The 25,990-nt window shown below is 39.3% G+C and overlaps 1 protein-coding gene across 1 annotated transcript in view; it reads left to right on the forward strand.

The window, feature by feature from the left end:
* Window positions 1-3,264: 3,264 nt before the first annotated feature.
* Vegfc (vascular endothelial growth factor C) overlaps window positions 3,265-25,990 on the forward strand; it is a 103,271-nt gene continuing 80,545 nt past the window's right edge. The window contains exon 1 of the mRNA XM_075986774.1: window positions 3,265-3,411. Coding sequence (XP_075842889.1) covers window positions 3,265-3,411 — 147 coding nt within the window. The remainder of the gene's footprint in view (window positions 3,412-25,990) is intronic.

Genomic DNA, 25,990 nt, shown 5'->3' on the forward strand with positions numbered 1-25,990 from the left:
GATTTGAAACCCAATGACTATATCAAACCGTAGGTATCATCCAACTTTTATCTAATTTTCTCATCTCAGTGTCTACCAACAATGTAATACTTTCTGGAAAACAAAATAAAGCAAAGAATAAAATGCCCCTCATACCTTCCTTTAGAAGCACATTTAAAAGAAAGGTAGCAGTGGGTCTTAAAAGATCTTGGAGGAAGTCACCAATTTAAAAAATATCAAAACAAAACCCAGTAAAAACAATCATTTTTAAACTTCAAATCTGTTAATGGTTTATATAATTCTTTAGGTGTTAAGTTGAGAAAAAAAATCCCCAGAAAGTCTTTCATTTTACTTTCCAAGACTTCTTATTCTTTAAATTGTATGCTGTTAAGAAATGGTACTACTACTGCTGCTGCTGCTGCTGCTGCTGCTGCTGCTGCTGCTGCTGCTTTGAGTCCCTAAGCTTCCTGCATGGTGGGTAAGCATTCTAACACTGGGCTCTATTGCCAGCTCTACTGTATTCTTTTGAAAGACTACTGACATTTTTTTTTTAAAATAGATCTTTATTTGCCTCAAACAGCAATAGCAGTAGGAAGTTAACTATATTTCAATGGAAAAAGTATGTGCTAAGGATTTGTTTAATCCTGCCACTAATACATTTTGATACACATTGAGTCTGCCGATGTTATGGCATTCATACCATGCTACACCCTGAGGCTGTTGGAGATGTGTAAAGCTCTCAATGTGGGCTGCTGACATCCAACTCTTTTCCCAGAATGCCGTAAATTCTGGTGCTGTGCCCAACCATCTGTTTTTACAACCACCCCTTGTGATTCCAAGTACAATAAAAGTCGAGGATCACTGCACTGTGACAAGATTACAAGGGCACTCCATTTCCACGTGAGTTCCAGTCCAGCTTGTCTTTAGATTCTCATTCCCTATAACTTTATTAAGATACGAAGATAAATGTGATAAGTTCTTTAAATACACCTACAACAAGAACACTGAAAGAGGGGAATGTATTGACCAAGTCAAGATCTCTAATTATTTCAACACATTGTGATGGGCCGACTGTGGCAAGGTAGAACTTCTTCATGTTAAATAACAAAGCACAAATTAGGGCACAGGAAGGCAACCCTGACACAAAGGCAGAGCTATGCAGATGGAACTAAATAGCACTATGCATGCAGATTTCTTGAGAAATCTGGTCAACTTTAAGCGTCCATTGCATCAAGAGTTGGGTTTGGCTGCCAGAAAGTAAACTTGGTCCAAGGCTATGTCAACAAATGCTTATGCTTGGGACAAGGAAGACCCTTTTCTTGCATGCTTCAATGGAGGAGTTTAAGTATGGAGCCATGTTCTGAACAGCGTACTTTATGAACATAAACTTAGCATGATGGATGAGGATAATTGGAGCTGTCAGGATAAATAAAAAGGAATCTTTCACTGGTAGGAAAAGTTAGGCCTGGGAGAATGTGACATATATTTCCAAAATATCTGAGCAGAGTACATGTGGAAGTTAGATTAGATGAAGTGTGCAGAATGCCAAAGTCAAAAGCAATGGATAGAAGGAAGGAAACTTCAAAAACATTGGTCCTCAGTAAAGGGAACACGCTCAGGCAAACCATGGAGTGTTCCCTGTTTGTAGGGGTATTTGAGTGTTGGTGTAAGTGTTGGGTAAGGAGAGCTTCATATTTTAGGATTTGAATCACACAAAAATGTCTTTCCTCAATTTTACACGTTAGTGTACTTATATAGCTTTTCTTATTAAACGAATAAGACCCTTTATGTTTAGAATTCAGTTGAAACTGCTTAACTGGAACTTCTGCAACATGCCCACCAGCCCCAAGAAGGAAAGCCACTACAGTCTCCAGTAATACAACACAGTCCCTGGGTGCTTTTCCAAAGGACAAAGGCACCACAGCAGATGGCTCTTTCAGCATATAAATTGTCACATCCTCATCGACTTTCTCTTATAAATGGAAGATATGTCTTGCAGAAACTTTTTGGGGTGTGTCTCTTTAAGTGTCCTTGAAAACTGGCTTGTCTACCAAGCTGGTATAAGTATGGAACTTTCTGAAGATCACTAATCTTGGAACTATCTCAACAGACTGTCCTGTATTCTAAGAAGTCCCGCATTCTTACTTCAAGCAACAAAGAAAACAGTGGAGGTGGTGGTGGTGACGAGACTTCATATTCCATGGCCCCAAAGTTCTCTGCCATGATGACTTTAGATTTTTAGAACTTTTAGACTGATTGTAAACTTCGTGGGGACTCTAACGACAAAGAATGCATAAAGTTAAGACTTGACCTCACGGGTCAAAGCATGTATCTCCCCTTACCCACTGTATTCTCAACCCTCCCCCCCCCCCAAAAAAAAAAAACCTCCTACCCCTATCTTTTTAGTAGCTGAGCTCAGTCATGTGGCCTCTAAAACATGAGGATAGGGTGCCAGTCCCCAGACTTAACCTGAGCCTCCGGCCGCCCCCTCCCAGCAGAGTCCAGAGAGAAGGGGAGAGAAAGGGAAAGCAAGAAGAGGATGGAGGTGGGGCTGGAGGAAAGCATGAGGCTGGAGGGAGCGAGCTTCCGAGGGAAAGAGAGGGGAGGGCAGACGGGGCTCGGCACGCTCCCTCCCTCGGCCGCTTTCTCTCACATAAGCGCAGGCAGAGGGCGCATCAGTCATGCCCTGCCCCTGCGCCCGCCGCCGCCACCGCTCGGCCCCGCGCGCGCAGGAGGCTCGAGCGCCCGGGAGCTCGCCGGCCTCGCCGCCGCCGGGCGCCCCGCCGCCCTCCTCCCGCCCCCCGACTCCGCCGCCGCCACCGCCTCTCCCGCGGCTCCCGCGGCCCCGGCTCCTTTCACTTCGGGCGAGGGGAGGGAGGAGGGGGACGAGGGACCCACGGGCTCCTCGGGACCAGTGGAACATCTCGGGGTGACTGGGCTTAACCAACCCCCCTCCCCTTCTTTGCAAAACGCCAAAACAAAACCGCGATCGGCGGGCGGCGGAGCCGGCCCCCGGCGCCCTCGCTTCACCTCGCGGGCCGCCACCGAGGGCAGCTCGGATGTCCGGTTTCCTGTGAGCCTCGTACCTGACACCCAGCGCCTCTCCCAGGCGCGGGCTGCCATATCGGAGGGCAAAAGTTGGGAGCTGCGGAGTCCCCGGGATCCGCTCACCCAGGGGGGTCCCCCGAAGGAAACCGCGGGACTGGGACGAGGACAGGACCTCAGCCTCGCGCCCCAGCCTGCGCCTGCCAGCGGACCGGCCTCCCCGCTCCCGGTCCTTCCACCATGCACTTGCTGGGCTTCTTGGCTCTGGCGTGTTCCCTGCTCGCCGCTGCGCTGATCCCGGGTCCCCGCGAGGCGCCCGCCACCGCCGCCGCCTTCGAGTCGGGACTGGGCTTCTCGGAAGCGGAGCCCGACGGGGGCGAGGTCAAGGTAGGTGCGCGGACCCCGCCGGGCTGGGCTGAGACTCCTCAGCTCCCAGTCCTGGACTGTGGGCTTGGCTTTGCTGGGTGTACAGAGAACCTGCAGTGGAGAGTGTGTGCATAATTATTTATTTAACCTTTGGATCCAAAGTGAGAGATTGGTGCACGCTTCCTTGGAGCAAAGTTTCTCCTTTTTTTTTTTTTTCAGGGGGAAAGCTGTTACTAGAAAGGAAAGCAACTTAGAGGAGTGAAGGGGCCCCAAAAGGTGTCCTGTGACACAGATGGAGCATTCTCTTTCAGAGTGCTATCCTGGTGCCAACAGGAGAGCTTGCACCCTGTCCCCATGGCAAGGCTCCAGAGAGAATTTCATTGCTGTAGGGAAATGTTCTTTTCTTTTCCTGGCTGGTTCTTTGGACTCCAAAGAGCTTCTGTGATGTGTGATTAGACAACTTAGCTCTCTGGCCCTGGAGTGTTTATAGCGGGAGCCCTGGGCACTGGGAACTAGTTTGGAAAAAGTGGAAGTAAATTTAGTAACTAGGCTTGGCGGTTTTAGATTTTAGGATTAACTTGAACTTGCTCAAATCAAAGATGTAACAGAGATTGGAATCTATTAAATCGTTGTCAAGAGAGACTTTTCCCCAGCCTTATCAACTGTGTTTCTAAACTCTGGCTATGTTATAGTAAACACTGAAGAGTCAATGTGTTTTATTTTGATTTTAAGTTGTTTTTTTTTTCTTAAAAAAAGTCCCTTTCCTAAACATGTTAAGGCACTTTGGAAGACATTCTAATTCTCAAAAGAAGTTATCTTACCTTGTTCTTGTGTATTTCTCATTGGGACCTTCTAAGGAATATCTGTAAATCTTAAAGTTTTGAGCTCCTGAAGAAGTTTGCACCGCGAAGCCCCTCTGGCTGGGAGCAGACTGAAGTGGTTTCACTGTAGCTGACTGCAAGTGGGAAACAGGCAAGGGGTGTGTTCCTCTCAACTTTCAGCTGACTTTATTGGGGAACTCATACGGAATGTGCAGAGATCAAATCACCCTCCCTGGGTTTTGTCTGAGACTACGCTTAGAGACGGACAAGACTCAAGCCAACTACCATTGGGTTTACATTTGGGAAAAGTATCAGAATTTGTAGTTCATTGTGAGAATCGTAACTCTCAACGTAAACTTATTAGTGTAACTATAGGGATGAGAAAATTATTGTTCAAAATACCACCAAAATCAAGCTCTGAACCTAATACTGCTTCTTGTAATTTGAGCCCTTCAGTTTTGCCAGACCTGTTGACTTTCTGACTCTTCAACCTTCATAGGTATAACTTACTCAGACAGCATCTCCATTGCCTCTGATAACTGGCTTTGATTTACCGTAGGGAAGTGTTTAGCACTGAGTAAAATGAGAAACAATTTCTGATAAGCCAATAGTTTACACAATAGTCAGTCACCACCGAGTCAGTCCTGAGTGACTGTACCAAAGCACAAATGTGTGTGTGTATGTCTGAGCGCTCAGGTGTGTGTTCCAGAAAGGTAGAGAGTTGCAAGATAAAAAAAAAAAAAGTCCCTGCATTTTTAATTTTCAAAGCTATTGTCATTTGCATGCCTTAATTTTCTCTTTTTCTCTGAAATGCTATATATTTTGTTTGCAAAAGTCTCTGTATTTTATCACTTCTTAAATTCTGTATGGTGAACAAGCACTGATACTTGATATGAAATACAATTTTTTTTTATCTGTAGGAGGACACTTTATTTTGTGTCTTTGAGTTTCGTGGGCAGTGAACCTGTATACTTAGCCGTTCCCTAGTGGGTGAAGAGGACTTGACAGCCTATTTTCCAGATGTTTTCAGGAAACCGCTGTGCCCTTGCTGAGCACACAGCACACAGTATACACAGTGAGCCAAGCACTGGTGTAAAAGACTCCATGTCTCTCCCTAGTGGCCTTTCCAAGCACCTCAGTTCCCTTCAAGCTGTGGAGAACCTGAAGGACACCCGTTGTAAGTTTCCTAAAACCCCAAGATAAAAAAAAAGGTGTCAATTATACATAGTATTAACTCGTACAAAGTTTTGTTAATGCATAGCTACCCATGTCGCTTTTTTAAATTCACAAATATAGAAAAGCTAATAAGCTATGAAGAGAGCTGGGCATCCAGCCTTCCTTGTGGCATCCAAGGCTATGCAGATAATTGAAAGTAGGTCCCTCTTTCTCATGTTTTTTTTTTCCCATGGTTGTATGATGTAATGAAAAGTCCTAAATTATTTTCTGAAGGGTGTTAATGCAAACAGGACAGTGTTAGAAAACTAAAGCAACAGGATACTGTGGGCATAAAAAGAAACATTCCAGACTTGTTATCAAACAAATGGCTATTGTTGATCTTGGAGAAAGCACCTAATTGCTGTAGCTAATAATTTGCATTCCAAGTCTGCATGGAGCATACTCTGGTGAGTTGGAATTGAGGAATTTAGCTTTAAGAAAGACATTGGATTATGACAAAAAGTAAACCAGAAGGAAGACTTACGTCATATATACTATACCTATCAAAGTTTTTTCTTTTATCGAAAGCATATTCTTTTCTTACATAATATATCCTGATTGCAGTCCCCCTTCCAATTACTTCCGCTTCCATTTTTTGTCTCTTATTTAAAAACAAAAGGTTTTTATGAGCTGATAATAATCGAAATATAATATATAAAACAAAAATGAGCTTGTTGGTTGTGACACATATCTTTAATCTCATCACTCGGAAGGCAGAGGCAGGTGGATCTGTGTGAGTTTGAGGCCAGCCTGGTCTACAAGAGTTACTTACAGGACAGTCAGGCTACAAAAAGAAACTCTATCTTGAAAAACCAACCAATCAAACAAACAAACAAATCCAAAAAAAAAAAACCCAACAAAATCAAACAAACAAACAGAAGGAAAAGAACCCAAGAGAAGGCACAAGAAACAAATAAATTTAAAAAAAAGAAAGAAAGAAAGGGAAAGACTTGACAGGACATTATGAGACAGGGTGCCTCCAAAGATGCCACTGAATTCATTTTCTGTTAGCTGTGCACTGCTGGGCATGCAGCCTACACTTAATTGTAGCTTGTTTTTTCTGGGTTAGGGATGGGGCCATGTGTTCATTTCTCCTTTCGGGTCTAAGACTCCATCTGGTAAAGAGCCATGTGGCTTCCTCAGTCTCTGTGAGTTCATATGTATTTTAATCATTGTTGATTTAGGGACAACCAAGGGCCTTGGCGTCCTCCATTCCCTCTGGTTCTTACATTTCTGCCTCTTCTGCAGTGTTCCCTGATCCCTGTGAGAAGGTATTTGATAGAGACTCCCAGTTATAGCCAACTGTTCCAAGGTCTCTCACTCTCTGCATGATGTCTGGCTGTTGGGACTGTATTTGCTCCCATCTGCTGCAGGAAGAAGATTCTCCAATAATAGCTGAGCAAGGCATTGATCATATTTGTCTTTTTGGGTAGCTATCGAACTTTAAATACAATGTTTTTATTTTTTCATTGAGTTTTTTTATTCATGTGTACAATTTATTTTGTTCATATCCTTCCTCTACTTTGCCATTCCAAATCTTTCCAGAACTCTCCTCCCCCAAATTTCATGTTTTCCTAATTTGTTCTTGAAAAAGGGTATGCAAATATGTATGTCTTTACTTACTTTGGTTTACAATAGATCAGATTTTATCAATTTTTAATAGGTTTATATACTTTGTGTGTTTTAGTTTATTATTTATTCTGTCAACCAAATCAATGGCAGTGTTCTTCAAGGTACCATATGTGTGCCTGCACCAGATTTCCCTAGGGGGTCTTTTTTTTTTTTTAACCTGATACCAAGTAAATCTTTCGGCTTTGGTTAGGAATACACATTTGAAATAATATCCCAAGTCATTTCTATTCTCACTAAAAGTATTACATGCTGCATTTGGATGATTAAGTTCATTAGATTTTATCATGATCATCATTTAATTCATCATTTCAATTTGTGAAATATGTCAGGCAGAAGTCATCTTGAAAGACATGGCCCTTTTCTATTTTTTTTTAAGTAGTGTATCATTGAGATGAAAAAGTCAAGGTAAATTATTATCTATTTTCATAAAATTAAAATTATGAAATGTTTATCTATTATGAAATTTATCTATTATTATGATCTATAATTATGAAATTTGCATTGTATATGTTCTAAAGTTTGGGAGAGACTCATCTGTGGGGTTATTTGATCTAGAATCTTTGATCTCAGAGAAGAGCTTTGGTTGTAATTGGATTGTTCATTTTTAATAGATGAATTCATCAACACCAGAATTATACTTGATACCTGATAGCATGGGGACATGAGAGAGCAAACAGGGCAGTTTGGAGCTGGGGTGTTATATAGATAATAGTGAGTTCTCCTGAGTATCAGTATGTTTAGATAGCCAGAATTCTGCTTGGTTTGTTTCACCACTCAGCCTTCAGGGTTTTGACTTAACACTGTGAGTCATGGGGGAAGGGTTAGTTATTATCTCAGCAAATAATAAGCAGACCATTGAAATCAATCCTAAGACTGGATAAAAGTCATAAAGATTAATGGAGGGTGTCTAATTAAGAAGTCAAAGAGATACATCAGATGGAGAGTCATGCACAGCCCCAGCAGGGCAGAGACAAGAAGGACAGGATGAAGGAGCTGTCCCCAGAGGATGGACCTGTCATTCTGGGGATTGATTACTGTGAAAGTTGAAGGAGCAGGAGAAATTAGCCCTGACCTCAATATTTTAGTCATAGGACAATATTGTTTTCCACTTGTAGAATTAGGCTATTTCATAGAAGAACATGGCTAGCAGTATAATTCCACAGATCACTTAAGGTACTAGCAGGAATAAGACTTATTTGGAAAAGCAAAATAAACCTCAAAGTAAGCTCTTACATCAGTGGTTCTCAACCTTCCTAATACTCAGACTCTTTAATACAGTTCCTCCTGTTATGATTGCCCCCAACCATAAAATTATTTCATTGCTACATCATAACTGTAATTTTGTTACTGTTTTTCAAGATATCTGATATGCAACTCCCAAAGGCATTGCGCCCCATAGGTTGAGAGCCTCTCTTTTAAAGGGAAGTGATTGTCTTGGGCCAGTAGGACTTAAGGTGTGTGATAAAGTTGTGACAGTTGTTTCTACAATCTCTGTGAAAAGTTAAAATATATTAGCTTGTATTTAACATATAAAAACATAATTTTATTCAAGTAAAACAGTTAATATAGCGATGATGTGTCATCATTTAGTTCGAACCTTGTCTGTGTTTCTCTGTTCTCCTATCTATAAACTTCTTGGCAGGAACCTCCCTCTTCCACAATATCAGAATTCTAAGATTAGGAATAAGGTGCTGTTAACTTCTTACTTCATTCCACCTCAACTTCTGTTAGAGGCTTCAATTTGACTTCTTAGATGCCTCTTCTGAGGAAGGCAGAGGTTTGTCTAAGGGAAGCATTGGATTGTTGTCTGCTTTTCTGAATTAGCTACTATCTAAGGATACACATAGAGTCATACAGCTTGGTTTTGCTCAAAGTATAATAATGTGTTTTTCTCATTCTTCTCTCTGGTTTTTGCTATGCTGGGTTTACTACTCTGATGGTGGTGGGACCTGGGAGAATGGGCCCAAAGAGGGTAACTGAAGTTTCATGCAGTAGCCAACTTTATACAGAGCATCAGACAATTTATACTCTGAGGGTTAAGAGGAGTCACACAAGTAAAGTGGACAGTCACAAGGGCAAACCGCACATGACAGGCAAGCTGCACATGGCAAAAACGTGTTTTCCATACAGGCATATAAACAAATAACACTAGCCGTTTGTAGTCAATAATATGAAATAAACTCACTCCTCTCCACTACACCTGAGCGAAGCAGAAAAATATATTCCGAGAAAAAGTCCATGTTTTTGAAGAAACTGAGGTCACAAGACTCTTGTCTTGATTTCTTGGAGTTTTCTCATAAGCACTCAAAAATCTCCCTCTGACTCTGTTCTTGAACTGTGTTCTGACAATGCTGGATACATGTGGATTTGTATCCAAAACGCTCAGTTCACCTTTCTTTGGCTTTACTTCTTTATATTTATTCTCAACTACGATTTCCTGGTAACCATTTTTTTTTTCATGTCACTCTGGTTCAAAATCAGATCCTTAGGCCTTCACAACAAGCATTTTACTGACAGCCATCTCCCATCTTAAGAATAGTTTCTTGTTTTGTTTTTCCTTTTTATAAAAAAAGTGAACCTTTACAACATTTATCTTAGAATAATGGTTTCACAAACCGTCTGGGCTGTGAAGACTCATGCTTTTTTTTAATGTTTGTTTTAAATGTATGTGCTCTATATGCGTGTATGCCTGCAGATCCCATTATAGATGGTTGTAAGCTACCATGTGGTTGCTAGGAATTGAACTCAGGACTTCTAGAAGAACAGCTAGTGCTCTTAGCATCTGAGGCATCTCTCCAGCTCCAAGAAAGACTCCATGCTTTTATTTCCTTTCAGAATCCTTCTGCACTTTTTCTGCTGATATTATCATTGTGCAAGAACACAGAGGAAATCATATTACAGCCATTAGGGTAAACTAGTTACATTTGCTTATGAATGAGCAGGAACCTCCTAGCCTTTACCATTTGCCACACCTTTGACTAAAAGTAGATCATAGATGGACAATATCCTGGATCAGGGTTTCACTTAGCCTAGGTTACTCTTGAACTCTAAGCAATCTGGGGTGAGGAATTCTCTTTTAATCCCAGAGTGATAGGATTACAGGCTTTTGCCACAATGTCTACTGCATAAATGTTCTGGCTGCCAAATATTGAAAAAAAAATTGCTTAGCCAGGGCCTTTGCAAGAATTTCTAATAGGTTTTCTGAATTTGCAATATGATTTTGTGAAAAAAATGGGGGGGGGGAGCTTTTCACGTCTAACAAGCCTTCACCAATCAGAGGGCTCAGAAAGAACCAATCAGAGTTAACAAGAGACCCATCCCTTCTCCAACTTCCAGGCATGTATTCTGTCATCTTTTAAAAATTGCCTTATTACTGGAGGATATACATTCTCGTTATAAGCTGAACTGGCCTTTTGCTACATAAGTGCAGGTTCATTTTTATGTTCTTTGGGATTTAAGGTGCTGTTGATAATTGGAGCTGTCAGGTTAAATAAAAAGGAATCTTTCACTGGTAGGAAAAGTTAGGCCTGGGAGAATGTGACATTATATTTCCAAGATATCCGAGCAGAGTACATGTGGAAGTTAGATTAAATAAAGTATGCAAAATGCTAAATTCAAAAGCAATGGATAAATGAAAGGGAACTTTAAAAACATTGGTCTTCAATAATTGCAAGACAGATGAAAAATGGATTCAGCAAAGAACTTTGAATAACAATTCAAAGTTGATAATGAGTTGATTTATATTTAAATTCTAAAGTTTACAACAAAACACTTTAGGCTTGAAATTGGTTTTCCTGCAACGTAAATGTTCAATTCCTATTGCTCTTTCAGAGTTTGTAGTTTATGCAAAAAGAGACTGTGTTCAATTAGTTGGTTTTATTGAGCATTCAGGGCAAATGTTCTTTTGTATGATTTTACATAAAAATACTTTTTTGTATGATGAATTCTCATTGTTTTACTGTTTCCTTGTATGAACATTGCCCTGATAGGTTGGAAAGATGGGGTATGTGTCATCTACAAGTGTTCAGTAGACTTTGTTTTGGTATTCATTTTACCTTGTATCTTGGGTTTCCTTCCTTCCTTCCTTCCTTCCTTCCTTCCTTCCTTCCTTCCTTCCTTCCTTCCTCCCTCCCTCCCTCCCTCCCTCCCTCCCTCCCTCCCTCCTTCCTTCCTTCCTTTCCTCCCCCTTCTTTCATTCTTTTTTCTTTCCTTCCTTCCTTTTCTTCTCTTCTCCCCCCTCTTCCTTCCTTCCTTCCTTCCTTCCTTCCTTCCTTCCTTCCTTCCTTCCTTCCTTTCTTTCTTTCTTTCTGTTTTGGAACTCGCACTCTTGACCAGGATGGCCTCAAATTCACAGATACTGCTTGCCTCTGCATTTCGAGTGCCACCACCACCACCCCGCCGCCCGGCATATCTTGATTTCTAAATGACCCTTTTTGTTTCACACAAAGTATATGGTCTTAAGTGGTGAAAGCTGGACCCAAACTTGCTTTTTCCTCTGATGGCAGAACCTTTGTAAATTCCTTTGAACTTTCAAGAACAGTGTCTAGAAGTCATGCCGATTGTTTGCAACTTGTTGCAGTCACATAACAGCCAAGAGTAGAACTGTTAGGACAGAAAATTAAACAATGGAGAGGGGTGGAGGCATTGTGATAATTCCTGAATCCTTATTGTGGCTATCCACATTTATACCCTGCCAGTGCCTCCTACTGTGCCTAGGACAACACAGGTTAGCTTCTTTACAAGGAAGGTGAAGATAAAAGCAAAGTTTCCCACTATATCATTGAGGCTTCAAGAGTAGAGAGCTAAGTAATGGCTAGAGGGATGGATTAACACTATGACTGGCCTCTGTGGTTAGCGTTCTATAATGTGATGGTTTGGCTTCATGACTAAGGGGGAAAAAAATCAAAGCATAGATTATGTCACGAGCATACGGAGTAACTCTGATTATCTAGGACATTAAAAAGAAATTTATTGAAAATAATGTATTATAAATTGTTTTAATTTCTAAGAAGTTATGTACGTAGAGTGTTAATTGTTCGGGCTAAAACCCCACATGTAGTACTTGTAACACGTTTTCACCTGTTTTGGGTCCTGAGTTTTGTCTGTCCTTGAAAGTGACAGCCCTGGCCCTTTAGAAAATCATTTAAACATTTTAAATATATTTTTATTTGTTCAATCCCCATGAATTTGTTTACTAGTTTTTGTTTATTCTTCTCTCATATTTTACATCGTGACCACAATTCTCCCTCTTCTTCTCCCATTCTCTTTCCCCCACCCCCACCCCATCCACTCCTCCTCCAGTTCCCTTCAGAAAAGGGGAGGTTTCCCAGAAATAGCAACTATATCTGGATATCAAGTTCAATAAGACTAGGCACATCTCCTCATATTAAGGCTGGAAAAGGAGAAAGAGGGCCCCAAAAGCAGACGAAAGAGTCAGAGACAACAGCACCCTCCCTCACTTTTAGGATTCCTACAAGAACACCAAACACCACAACCATAACCTGTCTGAAGAAGAAAACAAATCTAAAAAACAGTCTTGAACAGAATATGCTAATTAAAAATACACTAATATGATACTTCAATGTGTGAACATCTAAAAATATCAGCAAAATTATGTTGACAAATCTATAAATCTAAAAACAAGTTATTGTGTATGCCTAAAATATTAAAAAGCATTTCACTGAAGAACTATGAAGAAAACTCAATGAAAGTTACATGCAACCGCTAAGCTTCTGTGGATTTGCTAGGAAAAGTGAGCTTTCCTTGCTTCTTTGCGATTGTCTTCCTGTATGGCAGCTGGTACGGGATGTACCATGTCTGTTGTCCATTAGATGAATCATGGAATCGACACTTCTGGTTTACCTGGGTGATTTGAATGCCCTCACTCCACCATAGTTGGTTTCATTTGACCATTCTGTTAGGTCATCAATCAATGCTATCAACTGCATGATTCCCTTGTGTTCAATGCTATGTGTTGCTGGGCATTGAGAAACATGAGTGGTCAGAAGAAAGGAATTAAAAAAAAAAGACATCAATTGGTTTTACAACGCAAATGATCAGCCATGAAAACATGTGCATACAAGTCACATACAGACTAAGAAGGTCATATCTATGTATTTAGAAATATATATGTATATATATAAACATATATGTATGTTACAACAATTAAAGAGAACAAGGGTCACAAGAAAGAAGAATGCACAATTCTAAGCTCTAGATATCATCTCGAATCTAGTCATTTTTTAGGATCCCCATGTTTTAGGACTTTCAATCAGCTATCAATCATACTTCCCAACAGAACACAGTAACCATCCAGCACATAAATAGATACGCACATGGACAATTCATTATCTATACATTTGTCTACAAGCATACTGGTATCATCTTTTTAAAAATAATTTTGAATTTTAATTTAAAGATTAGAATTTCATCTGAACAAAGCACTTATATGGAAGTTTCACAGCGTTCAGATTTAGACTTTTACATAAAATAATTTCTTGTATTGACTTTTTTCATTTATAGACTATTAGACTATTTTTCTTAAACACTGCTGAGCTTTTTTTTTTTTCAGGACAGGGCTTCCACTGCTGTTACTTTTACTTTGCTTTTTTGGGCAAATCACAATTAAAAATAATATTGTTTGCTTAATATTATCTTACATGCAGAGTTCAAAACAAAAGGAAGCAAAACAGAGCAAACGAGTGCATGGGTGTGTGCCATGCAGAAACAAACAGCACATCAGTCACCCTTGAGGGAATTGACTAGGCATATAGGGACCTTCTCCCTCAACAAGTAGTGTGAAATGTGTGCCACCTTTTCAGAAATGGCAAACATAGTTACCAAACTAAAGAAGGTGTGTTGGTAGCAGCCTTTCACCAAGAAAATGTCGATTTTTCTCATTTTTTTTTCTTTACACATGAGACAGGTCCCTCCCCACCACGTGTATAATTTGACAAATTACATTATATTGGAATCTTAAATAAAATGTTTTCTTTTTCTTTTAACACGAGTGGCCCCACAGCTGCCTTGTGTCTCGTAATTGAATTCCTATAATCTGTAAAATGCATTGCTATTTCCGCTCGCTCAAAAAAAAAAATTCTTGGAAGTAGCCAGTTAATATCAAGGACCAGATGTGGGCTTGTTTGAAACCACCATGGGTTAATTTACTACGGTATCATTGCCTAAATGGAATATTTTTAATTCTTTTTCTTTATTTGTGTCTGTTGTATTTAGTTACTTTATTCCTTTTAAATCCCTCTTCCAAGTTTCTGTTTTGAAAATGGAATCCTTACTTAGATTCATGTTTGCTTATAGGTCGTGACATTAATGACATCCTAGGAAAACAAGCCAATCCTTTTCCCTCGAAGCCAAATTTTGGTTTTGAGAGGAAAATGATTCATTGCTTGTTCTCTTTGAGTCTCCTGACTTTCTTCTATTTTTTTGGTGATTATCCATGCTAAACTACAATTTGGGGCCAAAATCACCCATAAGTCATGATAATCACGCTTAAAACCAGGATGTCTAAGCTTTAGATACACAAATTAAGCAAATAATGAAATCATAGATTTTAATATAAGATTTTCCCCTCTTAACTTTGCCAGTAATAATACCTGATGTGGTGGAGATGAATTCTAATCTAGAAAATACAAGCTTGTGGTTATCTCCGTGAGTAGAGCATCACTGTGTTACTGAGTCATGGTGAAACATGACAGTAAGCTAATTACAAGAAATTTTTTTAAATTTTTTTTTTATTGAGAAAAGGAAAAAAAACAAGTTTCCGCCTCCTCCCAGCCTCCCATTTCCCTCCCCCCTCCCCCCTTCTCCCCCTCCTCCTTCCTTCTCCCCCTCCCCCCACTCCTCTCCCCCTCCCTCTCCAGTCCAAAGAGCAGTCAGGGTTCCCTGCCCTGTGGTAAGTCCTAGGTCCTCCCCCCTCCGTCCATATCTAGGAAGGTGAGCATCCAAACTGGCTAGGCTCCCACAAAGCCAGAACATGAAGTAGGATCAAAACCCCATGCCATTGTCCTTGGCTTCTCATCAGCCCTCATTGTTCGCCATGTTCAGAGAGTCCGGTTTTATCCCATGCTTTTTCAGTCACAGTCCAGCTGACCTTGGTGAGCTCCCAATAGATCAGCCCCACTGTCTCAGTGGGTGGGTGCCCCCCTCGTGGTCCTGACTTCCTTGCTCATGTTCTCTCTCCTTCTGCTCCTCATTGGGACCTTGGAAGCTCAGTCCAGTGCTCCAGTGTGGGTCTCTGTCTCTATCTCCATCCATCACCAGATGAAGGTTCTATGGTGATATGCAAGATATTCGTCAGTATTGTTATAGGATAGGGTCATTTCAGGTTCCCTATCCCCAGCTGCCCAAGGAACTAACTGGGGACCTCGGCTTGGGCTCCTGGGAGCCACTCTAGGTTCAAGTCTCCTGCCAACCCTAAGGTGGCTCCCTTAACTAAGAATTGTGCTTCCGTGCTCCCCTATCCAACCTTCCTTTATCTCAATCATCCTTTTTCCCCAAGTTCCCCCCATCCTCCCCTTCTCCCTTTTCTCTCCCCATCTCCCCTTACCCCCATCCCACCCCACACTCAAGATCCCAATTTTCTCCCCGGCAATTTTTAATTACAAGAAATTTAAGATCTACGATCAGTATAACCGATTGGCTCCAAACTCATTTGACTGCTCGCATTCTTAGTTACTTTTCTGTTGCTGTCGTAAACTCCATGATCCCGGCAATTCATAAAAGAAAGCATTTAATTTAGCTTACAATTTCAAAGATGAGAATCCTTGATGAAGGAGTAAAGGAATGACTGAGAGCTCACATCTTGATCCACAACCACTAGGCAGAGAGAGAAACACTGGGTAGGCAGGAGTCTTTTCAAACCTCAAAGCCTAGTCTCCTAGCACAGCACCTCCAACAGGGCCGCACGTGATAATTCTTCCCAAACAATTCCATCAACCAGGGACGAAGTATCAAATATATAAGCCAATGGAGGCCATTTATACCACCACCACAGTCATAACAAAGGACTGTTGTTTCTGTGAATGCTGCTACATTTTACACTGAAGTGACTCCATTTTGATTCATTGCCCTTCCTCCTCCTTTCCTTTCATTATTCTACCTCTGTTCTCGTTTGGTTGCCATCCTGTAGTGAGTGCTGCTGGGAAGAAGTGAAACCTTTAGGATTTAAGGTCTAATGAAAATGACTCAAGTTCGGTTACTAAGGCCATTCCCTTAGAATCTCCCCACTTCCAGTTCTCCAGAGGTTTTAGTACTCTCTACCACCCACCATGATACTCTGCTTTTATCACATGCCAAAATGACAGAGCCAAGTGATCATATACCGAAACCTGAAAACCGTGAGTTCAAATAACGCTTTTATACTTGAAGTGTTGAGTACTTTGTCAGCCTGTGAAAAGCAGACCCGCACAAGGACATACTTCAAAAGCTTCCCAATCCTTCTTGAGCTGACACCCTCTGAAATTCGATTTTGGCTCTCCTGTGCCATTTTTATTAGTACTGAATCTGCTCTTGATGGAGATTTTATAATACCACTGTGAAATGTGCGCACTGTGGTGAGTATATGCCTGATGTGCCTCAGTTAATAGCTACACTTATTCCATTGTGGTTGCACAGCTTCCTCTTCATAGGATCTTCTCAGACCAATCAAAATTTAAATTAAGCAGATAAATATAATTTAATTCCCAACGAGACTTAAAATACCTTACCAACTAAAATTTTTATGCATTCAAGTTAAATTTTGATATCGAAATGAACTATACATTTTATTGGAACTATTGCGTATTGTGTATAAAAAGTAGATTTTTGCTTAGTGAAAGCAATAGGTGAGTTTTAATAAATATCTCAGTAAAATGAAAAGTTCCCAATTGCCGTTAATCTGAATTATGAGTTCTACATAAGGGCACATTTTACAAATATTTAATTCTTCAAGCAGTGGTGGCATACAACTTTAATCCTAGCATTTGGGAGGCAGAGACAGGCAGATTTCTATGAATTTGAGGCCAGCCTGGTCTACAAAGCTAGTTTCAGGACAGGCTCCAAAGCTACAGAAAAAGTTTGTCTCAAAAAAACAAAAAAAGTAAAATAAAATATGAAAAAAATCTTTAATTCTTTAATAAAAGGTCACCAAAATCTCTTATTTCAATATAGTGGCTATGGATTTCACTCCAAATCAAGGACTTACCTGTATCTGAAACTCATGATTTTACCTTAGAACACTGAAGTTCTTAAATATAACATCATATATATATATATATATATATATATAACATCTTATATACATAAACATATTTATATGAATATTTTTTGAAACGGATTTCTCTGTGTAATAGTCCTAGCTTTCCTGGAACTCAGTTTGTAGACCAGGCTGGCCTAGAAGTCATAGAGATCCTCCTGCCTCTGCTTCCCAAAGTGCTAAGATTAAAGGTGTGCCATCACACCGGACAGCTGTTACCATTTTAATTGATATTTTTCCCATGAGAACTTCACTATACTCTAGATCCTGTGTTTTTTAATTGATAATAAATTGTTCTTTTCTATGTGAAGTAGGAAAAAATATGTCACCGTGCCAGGATCTTTGTAAGAAAGTTGAAATTAGAGTATACTGTTTGACCATAAAGCAAGGTATCCTATTGGACAATGTGCCGTTTGATACTCAAAGATATAGTGCTGTAGGAATTCCTACCAGCTTTAAGTTACCAGCCCACTTGGGCGGGGTCTTTTAAACTATTTGTGCCGATGTAAAGCACACTTCTGATCTCTTTTCCAACTGTGGTATTTAGTTGCTGTTCTTTGTTCCAGCAAAGGATTGTGATTTGTGAGTCTAACCCTAAATAAATAATCCTCTATTATTCTCAATTCTGAGCTCATGTGGGATTTCTTTTTTTTTTTTTTTTTTTTTTTTTTTTTTTTTTTTCATTTTTTTTTTTTTTATTTATTAAGGATTTCTGCCTCCTCCCCGCAACCGCCTCCCATTTCCCTCCCCCTCCCCCGATCAAGTCACCCTCCCTAATCTGCTCGAAGAGCAATCAGGGTTCCCTGACCTGTGGGAAGCCCAAGGACTGCCCACCTCTATCCAGGTCTCCTAAGGTGAGCATCCAAACTGCCTAGGCTCCCCCAAAGCCAGTACGTGCATGTGGGATTTCTTGTAAGCATCCTTCTTCATCTGGTGCCCAACATGGGTCTGTCATTTGTTGCACATTTTGGAAGTTGTTTGATTACACTTTCTGCTTACTCAAGTAATATTATTTCCCTTCTCGGATCTTAGATGAGGTTGAAGACTAGATACTTGTAGTTACTTTCCTCTCATGACTTAGCCAAGTTACTTATTATACATGATTTAAACTCATTATGATAGGATAATTATTGAAACATTTATCACATGTTTCTTTCTTGACATGTTTGTTATTATTGTATATAATTTTGTATTAGGCTTAGAACTTTCTTATTTAAACAAAAATGGGAGGTGCTGTAGGAATTCCTACCACCGATAGCTTATAAGTTACCTGTCCACTGGGTGTGGCCTCTTATACTATTTATGCCCATGTAAAGCACAAATCTGGTCTCTTTTCTGCAGATGGGATTCAGTTGCTGTTCTCTGTTCCAGCAGAGAATTGTGATTTGTAAGTTTGCCCCTAAATAAACAACCCTCTATTATTCTCAGTTCTGAGCTAGTGTGAGATTTCTTTTAAGCGTCCTTCTTCAATATAGTCACTGTTTTAAATCAAAATATCAGACACCTAGTAGGAAGTCTTCTTATAGTACATCTCAACACTGTTTATTACATTATGTTTATTCCCATTGTGATATTTTTCAATTAAATATTTTAAGTAGGCTTGAAATTACTTTAAAAGATGAAAGAGGGAGAGGGGATATTACAGGTTTACATGTACCACAGTATATGGGTTAAGGCTAGAGGACACCTCCCGGGAGTCCTTGCTGAGGCTGTCTTTAGTCTTTTTTCTATTGTGTAGTGTACTCCAGACTAGCAGGTTGTTAAGCTTCAAGTCAGTTCTCCCATCCATCTCACCAACCACTGTCATTCTGGATTGTAGATGTAAATGAGCAAGTCACCCATTACCCCATCAAAAAACAAATGCTTGCTTTTAATGTGGATTGAACTCAGTCATGTGGTTTACAATGTGGTGGTTTGAATGAGGATGGCTGGCTTCCACAGCCTCACATGTTTGAATGCTTAGTCTTCAGTTTGGGGAACTGTTTGAGAAGGATTAGGAGGTGTGGCCTTTTTGAAGGAGGTTTCAAAAGCCCATGCCATTCCTGGTTAGTGTTCCTCCCTTTCTCTGTCTCCTGCTGTGGATCAGATGTAAGTTCCCTGCTTCTCTACTAACTCTACACTTGCTGCCTGCTAACATGTTCCCACTGTGTTTCCCCTTCTGAAACTGTACGCGAGGGCATGAGAAGCTGTGTTCTATAAGTTGCATGGTCATGGTGTCTCTTTGCAGCAAAAGAAGAATAACTAAAATACAGTGCACGTGCTCTTACCCACCAGCTATTTTCCTGTCCCCAAATTGCATTTTTTTATTACAGAATAACTGTGTCCATCACTGCTAGAATTGTCTTTATTGTTTATGTACATATATATTGCAATATTTATGTGACTTCATAAAATACATGGAAGTGTATATATTGAGATTTTTTTATCAGTTTGAGTTTGAACTTAAATTCTTTTGTAACATGGAGCTTTTTATTACATTTTCATAACTGATTATGCATCATCCTATTTTTTTGGATTGTAGTGGATACTTTTTTTGGTGGATTTGATTTTATTACAATATTACCTGGTGTTATAAGTTGAAATGTTTATTACATGTATAGTAATTATCAGTATAGGACTGTGTCTGTATGAAGTATGCACAAAAATGTATTTTTGTTTGTTTGTTTGTTTTTTCGAGACAGGGTTTCTCTGTGGTTTTGGAGCCTGTCCTGGAACTAGCTCTTGTAGACCAGGCTGGTCTCGAACTCACAGAGATCCGCCTACCTCTGCCTCCCAAGTGCTGGGATTAAAGGCGTGTGCCACCACCGCCCGGCCTTTACAAAAAATGTAAAGAAGCAGGCATTTTCAGCTCTGTGAAACAGTCTGGAGGATGCAGTCAGTCTTTGGTAATACAAAATTTGTTAAAACTTTGTCAGATTGGATTTTGTTAATTGAATTTCTGGGATTGTTATTAGAAAAATAGTTTATGTAGGACATGTTAAGAATCACTGTTTCAAATAGCATTCTTTTCTAGAAGAGGGTCCTACTTCCTTAATCGATTTCTTCCTAAATGTGTTTTATGAATTTATTTTTATTTTATTTTCTATATATTTGTGTTTTGCCTGTATGCTTGTATGTATTGTATGTGTATGCTTGTTTCCCAGAGAGGCCAAAAGAGTGTTCAGGTGCCCTGGGATTGGGGTTCCAGGCAATTGGGAGCTCCTGTGTGGGACCTCTGGAATAGCAGCCTGTGCTCTAACTGTAGAGCCTGTCCTAGAAATACGCTTTTTAATTTTTTTACTGTTGGCAAACCATAATATAAATTCATCACATCAGAGTCGAGTCACTGAAGCTTCTGAACAATGGTACCTACAAAGAATCTGCATTTGACACAGCTAGACCATCAGCATGGCAAGTCACACTGTCCTTTGCTTGCCTGTCATTATTTTATATTTGTTTTGATTAAAATAAAAGTACTTTTGAGTGTAATTGTGCATAAAATAAAGCCTTATTTAAAAGTTATCAAGTTTTTAGATTTTAGGTTTTTTTAAAAAATCAATATCAGTTAAAGTAAACCAAGGAACCAGATATTTAAGTACACGGGGTCTGTGGCATAGATACTGTGCATTCACCCAAGAACAGCTGCGTATTTCTGTCAGTCACTTTATAACACCTGTCAGTGGATTTAGCATTTATTGTTCTTTCTGTTCTAGTGTATAAGTTTTAAAACCTTGAAGAAGCCATGTGATAGATGATTCAAGGAAGCGAAGTATTTTATGTATTAAAGAGTTTTAAGAGTTGAAATCATTCCCATCTGTACACATCAAATAATAAGCAACAAAGTATAAAAAATACTATAAAAATACTATAAAAAATACTATAAAAATACTAGACTATACTAGAATAACAAGGCTGTCCATAACGTAAAATGTTGATAAAGAACATATACTTTAATAAATGTAAATATTGACACTAGGATGGAATTTTATGTTTGATATAGGTGGATTATTCATTCTGATATATACAAAACACTAAAAGCAAACCTAAAACTTGCATAATAAAATTTCCAATTTCCCCAAATCCTTGGACTATGACATCATCATAGAAAACTGTTCTTGAGTTCAGGTCTAGCCTGGGGTGAGGAGGGGCCAGGGAGCTATGAATCTTCTATGTCCTTCCTGGTTCTCTGGGAAGCTTTGGCAACAACTTTGAAATATCTCAGGATCACATTCAGAGGGACTAGTTTGTTCCCATGCTCGTTCACTCCCAGTCCAGTTGGAGTTGGTGAGCTACCATTAGCTCAGGCAAACTGTCTCAGTGGATGAACCCCTCATGGTCTTGACTTCCTTGCTCATACCCTTATTCCTTCCACTCTTCAACTGGATATTGGGAGCTCAGTCCATTGCTCCGATGTGGGTCTTTGTGGTTGACAGTTGGGGCCGACTGAGGGGCCACTGATAGTGACACTGAGATTTATCTCTCCTGCATGTACTGGCTTCTTGGGATCCTATTCTCTTTGGATATATACCTTGCCCAACCTAGATGTACTAGGGAGGGCCTTGGACAGGGTGGGGTGAATTGCCCTCTCTTAGGATTGGAGGGGGTGGGATGGGAGAGTGTGTGGAAGGAGTGGAAGGGGACTGGAAAGAGGGGAGGGAGTGGAAATTTTGATTGGTATTTTTTTAATAGTTTTCTCATTTCTTTATTTTTATTATTTATTTATTAAAAGTATTTCTTAATTAATAAAATAAAAAATGCAAAAAGGAAATATTCAATTTGTTTGTGCAATTCAAAGAAATAATTAGGTTTCAGCTATGAAAAGTTCCAATTATTTCTTTGAATTGCACAAACAATTTGAATCAGAGCTGACAGAGCTATGGTATAAAACACAACATATGATCACTTCTATGAGGAGAAAACCCAACACATTCATGTCCTGAGATAGTTCCTTTTTGCATTTTTTATTTTATTAATTAAAAAATACCTTTAATAAATAAACAAGGAATCCAGAGTAACTTGTAACAAGTACTGCCAGAGGTTAGTTGATAAAATGCATTAGGGGTTTATCTGCTTTTTTTTAAAATTGCTTTTCTGCTAAAGGAACTATTTTCTTCTTGTTTTCTTATTTTCTTTCTTGCGAAGCAGAACATGTTTTACAGTTTCAGATTGTTCTGTATGTCAAAAGAAAATTAAAATTTTTACATTTAGGTGGACCAAGACTTTCATAATTACTACATAAACCTTTGATGAAGGATTAAATTTCTGAATTTGCACATGTACTGACCCTTAAAATTAGAATAACTTTTATCTTTGTAATTTAATTTCTAGATTCAGCTGATGGATACTTTAAAAATGTTATAGTTCTGTTTTATGCATGCTTTAAGATGTCTTACTCAAGAGTGAATTTCAAACAAGTAAAGGTCGTATGTTTTGGTAATGCCATATACTCATTGTTCATTCTGTTTCCTTGATGAGGAGTGAGGATTACACTTATATTTGAGTATCAGGCTAAATGTTTACATTGTTAGGGATGATGCTGGTTTAGGAAATTAGTGGTTATAGATTTTCCTCCAATATCCACGACTTCATTAGCACTAAATAATTAACTAGGTTTCCAGTATCAGACATAATTTCCTCTTGTTGACTAGATCTTAAGTCCAATTAGAGAGTAATTGGTTATCACTGAGTTGTACATGCCACTACTCTTGCAACCTTAGGATTATTTTGTCATGTTGGCCATTGATGGTATGACTCAAAAATCATCACTGGGTAAAATTGTTGGTTGCCTCTCTCATTTGGAAGACTTTATGGTTAAGAAATATCTTTGTGACAGATGAAGACTGCTACAGAAAACCACAACCAATCAAAACGCAGAGTGTGGAGCCCAGTCCCAATGGATACTTCTACAAAACATTCCTACAGCTAAGATACAAGTAACATTGTGGAAGAAGGGGTAGAAAAATTGCAAAAACCAGGAGGTCCGGAATGTGTGGTGAAACTGTGTGTCCTAGTAATATCAGAAAATACACCATAAAGTATCACCAACACAACGATTCCAAAATGATTGGAACGAGGACCATGCCAAAGAAGACAGGGACAAGCCCATAAGGTCTCAGACCTATACAAAGAACTACAGGCAACTAAGGAATGCTGAGAATGTAGAAATAATATTCTCCAGGGAAGAGCACACCAATTGGTTACCCAATACCAATGGTCAGTTCTGAAAACATATATACTTAACATTATACTGATTAAGTAGCTTATACTTAAGAATATATATGTATGCTCATAAATCAAGTAACAACAATTAATGCAAAAAGACTGTATTTGAAAGAGCTAGGGTGAATATATGGGAGGGTTTGGAGTGAGGAAAGGAAACAGAGAAATGCAATTAAATTATGATCTCAATAATAAAAAAGAAAGTTATAAAAGAAGTGTTTGTAGCCTGAAGATGAACCTCTTTTAGTTCTGATTGCTCGGAAAATTAGGCAGGATAGAGGGGGACATTCTTTTTTTTTTTTTTTTGGAGAAAAAAAAAGTTTCCGCCTCCTCCCAGCCTCCCATTTCCCTCCCCCTCCTCCCACCCTTCTCCTCCTCCCCCCACACCTCTCCCCCTCCCTCTCCAGTCCAAAGAGCAGTCAGGGTTCCCTACCCTGTGGAAAGTCCAAGGTCCTCCCCCCTCCGTCCAGGTCTAGGAAGGTGAACATCCAAACTTGCTAGGCTCTCACAAAGCCAGAACATGAAGTAGGATCAAAACCCTGTACCATTGTCCTTGGCTTTTCATCAGCCCTCATTGTTCACCATGTTCAGAGAGTCCAGTTTTATCCCCTGCTTTTTCAGTCACAGTCCAGCTGGCATTGGTGAGCTCCCAATAGATCAGCCCCACTGTCTCAGAGGGTGGGTGCACCCTTCGTGGTCCTGACTTCCTTGCTCATGTTCATGTAAGGTATTAGAGAGGAAAATTGGATGAGAAGTCTTGAAACTGACAAGAAACGATGTTGAAGAAAATATTTTCCTAAGTTTTCTTAGATCAATGAATAATTAACACACCTGAACTGTTCAGAACTAATGATTGATTATAGGCCTTGGGAACCCTGAGTGTGTCATCACAGTCCTCAGATGCGACCTTAGGAAAGAATGTTCATTGAAATGTAAAACAGCTGGGTCTACACTTTATGACTTACAGGCTTATCACATCTGTCAGCAACGGCTTGCAGATGTCACATAACTGTTTTAACTGCAGTTCTAAAACTCAAAGGAATGTCTAGAGGTGATAAAAAACATGATTGGGTGACTTGCAGAGTTTTCTTCCAAACCATTCTGTACATCGTACACCCAAATGTGTGCAAACTCTTCTACACTGATTAAGGGTTTGAGTTTAAAATTTTTTGTCCAAAATATCAAGCAATAAATGAAATATTGTATATGTAAGATAGTTTACTTATAGACTTGGTGCATTTCTTTCAATTAAATTATTTTCTTAGTTATAAACTGGAACTAAATAGTACAAGCAAGGCAGCAGTACAGCTAAAATGATTCAAGATTTGAATCTTGACAGCTTCCTACCTGCAACGTATTTATTTCTCTTTTCGGCTTAGATTTGCTCAATATAACTCCAGGATATGTGTCTAAAATTATTTCTGCCAGATCACTTCCCATTTGTTTGTTGGTTAAACTTCCTTGGAGTCGGCAGCATTTATGCAACATATTTCCTATGGAGGCACTTTGACGGTATCAATTATTTAAATCTGATCAATTGCTCCATAGCTTGCCCTGGTCTGAAGTAGGAACAATTAATTTTTAAGATATTCTTACTTGGCAATCTGCAGAATATAAATTTAGTCAGGTATAAGAAGCAATGTTAATTAAAACATGTTCTGATGTGTCCTTTCAAGACATAATCTATATCAACAAATGACATTTTTACTAAGCTTACATAGGGAAATCAATTTTTTTCAAAGAAAACTAGAGACATCATCTTTCTATGTATCCCTGGCTCTCAAAGAACTTGCTCTCTAGATCAGGCTGGCCTCAAAATCAGAGATCTACCTATCTCTGCCTCTGCTTCCTGAGTGACTGGATTAAAGGTGTGTTCCACCACACCTGGCAAATTATATCATTATAATTGGTAAGACTGGTCATACTTTTTCTGATTCCATTGTTTTGTTTAAAGGTTTAGTATTATGCTATTTTATTTTATCTGCTGTCCACACTTGGTTTGCTATGAATATTTGACAAACTTCATGAATTTTGAAATAGCTGCCCTAACTGTACACAGTTTTTGAATGATTGACAGGATGCCCTAACTGTACACAATTTTTGAATGATTGACAGGATGCCTTAACAGCACACAGTATTCATTGTATTGAAATCATTTGCTGCAATGTAAATTAAGTGATCCCAGAGTGTACATTATTTTAGAAGAACATAATATGCAAATATGTGTGGTGGCGTAAATCTCCTTTATAATCTATATCATTGATGATCATGGTTTCTACTTTTTCCTCCCCTAGACATGTGCTGAGAACATCTAAGTTTCACATGCATGGGATATTAAATGACCATTCATTTTTATTTGAATTGAAGTTGCCTTTCTAATTGTATGTCTGGGTTTCTGAAAATAAACATTTTAAGTGAATATGTATTGAGTATAACCCTATCCTAATGAATCAGCTGAAGTCCCAGAATCATGGTTGCTTCTCAT

Source organism: Microtus pennsylvanicus, chromosome 9 (genome assembly GCF_037038515.1).
Source record: "Microtus pennsylvanicus isolate mMicPen1 chromosome 9, mMicPen1.hap1, whole genome shotgun sequence".
NCBI classification, from domain to species: domain Eukaryota; kingdom Metazoa; phylum Chordata; class Mammalia; order Rodentia; family Cricetidae; genus Microtus; species Microtus pennsylvanicus.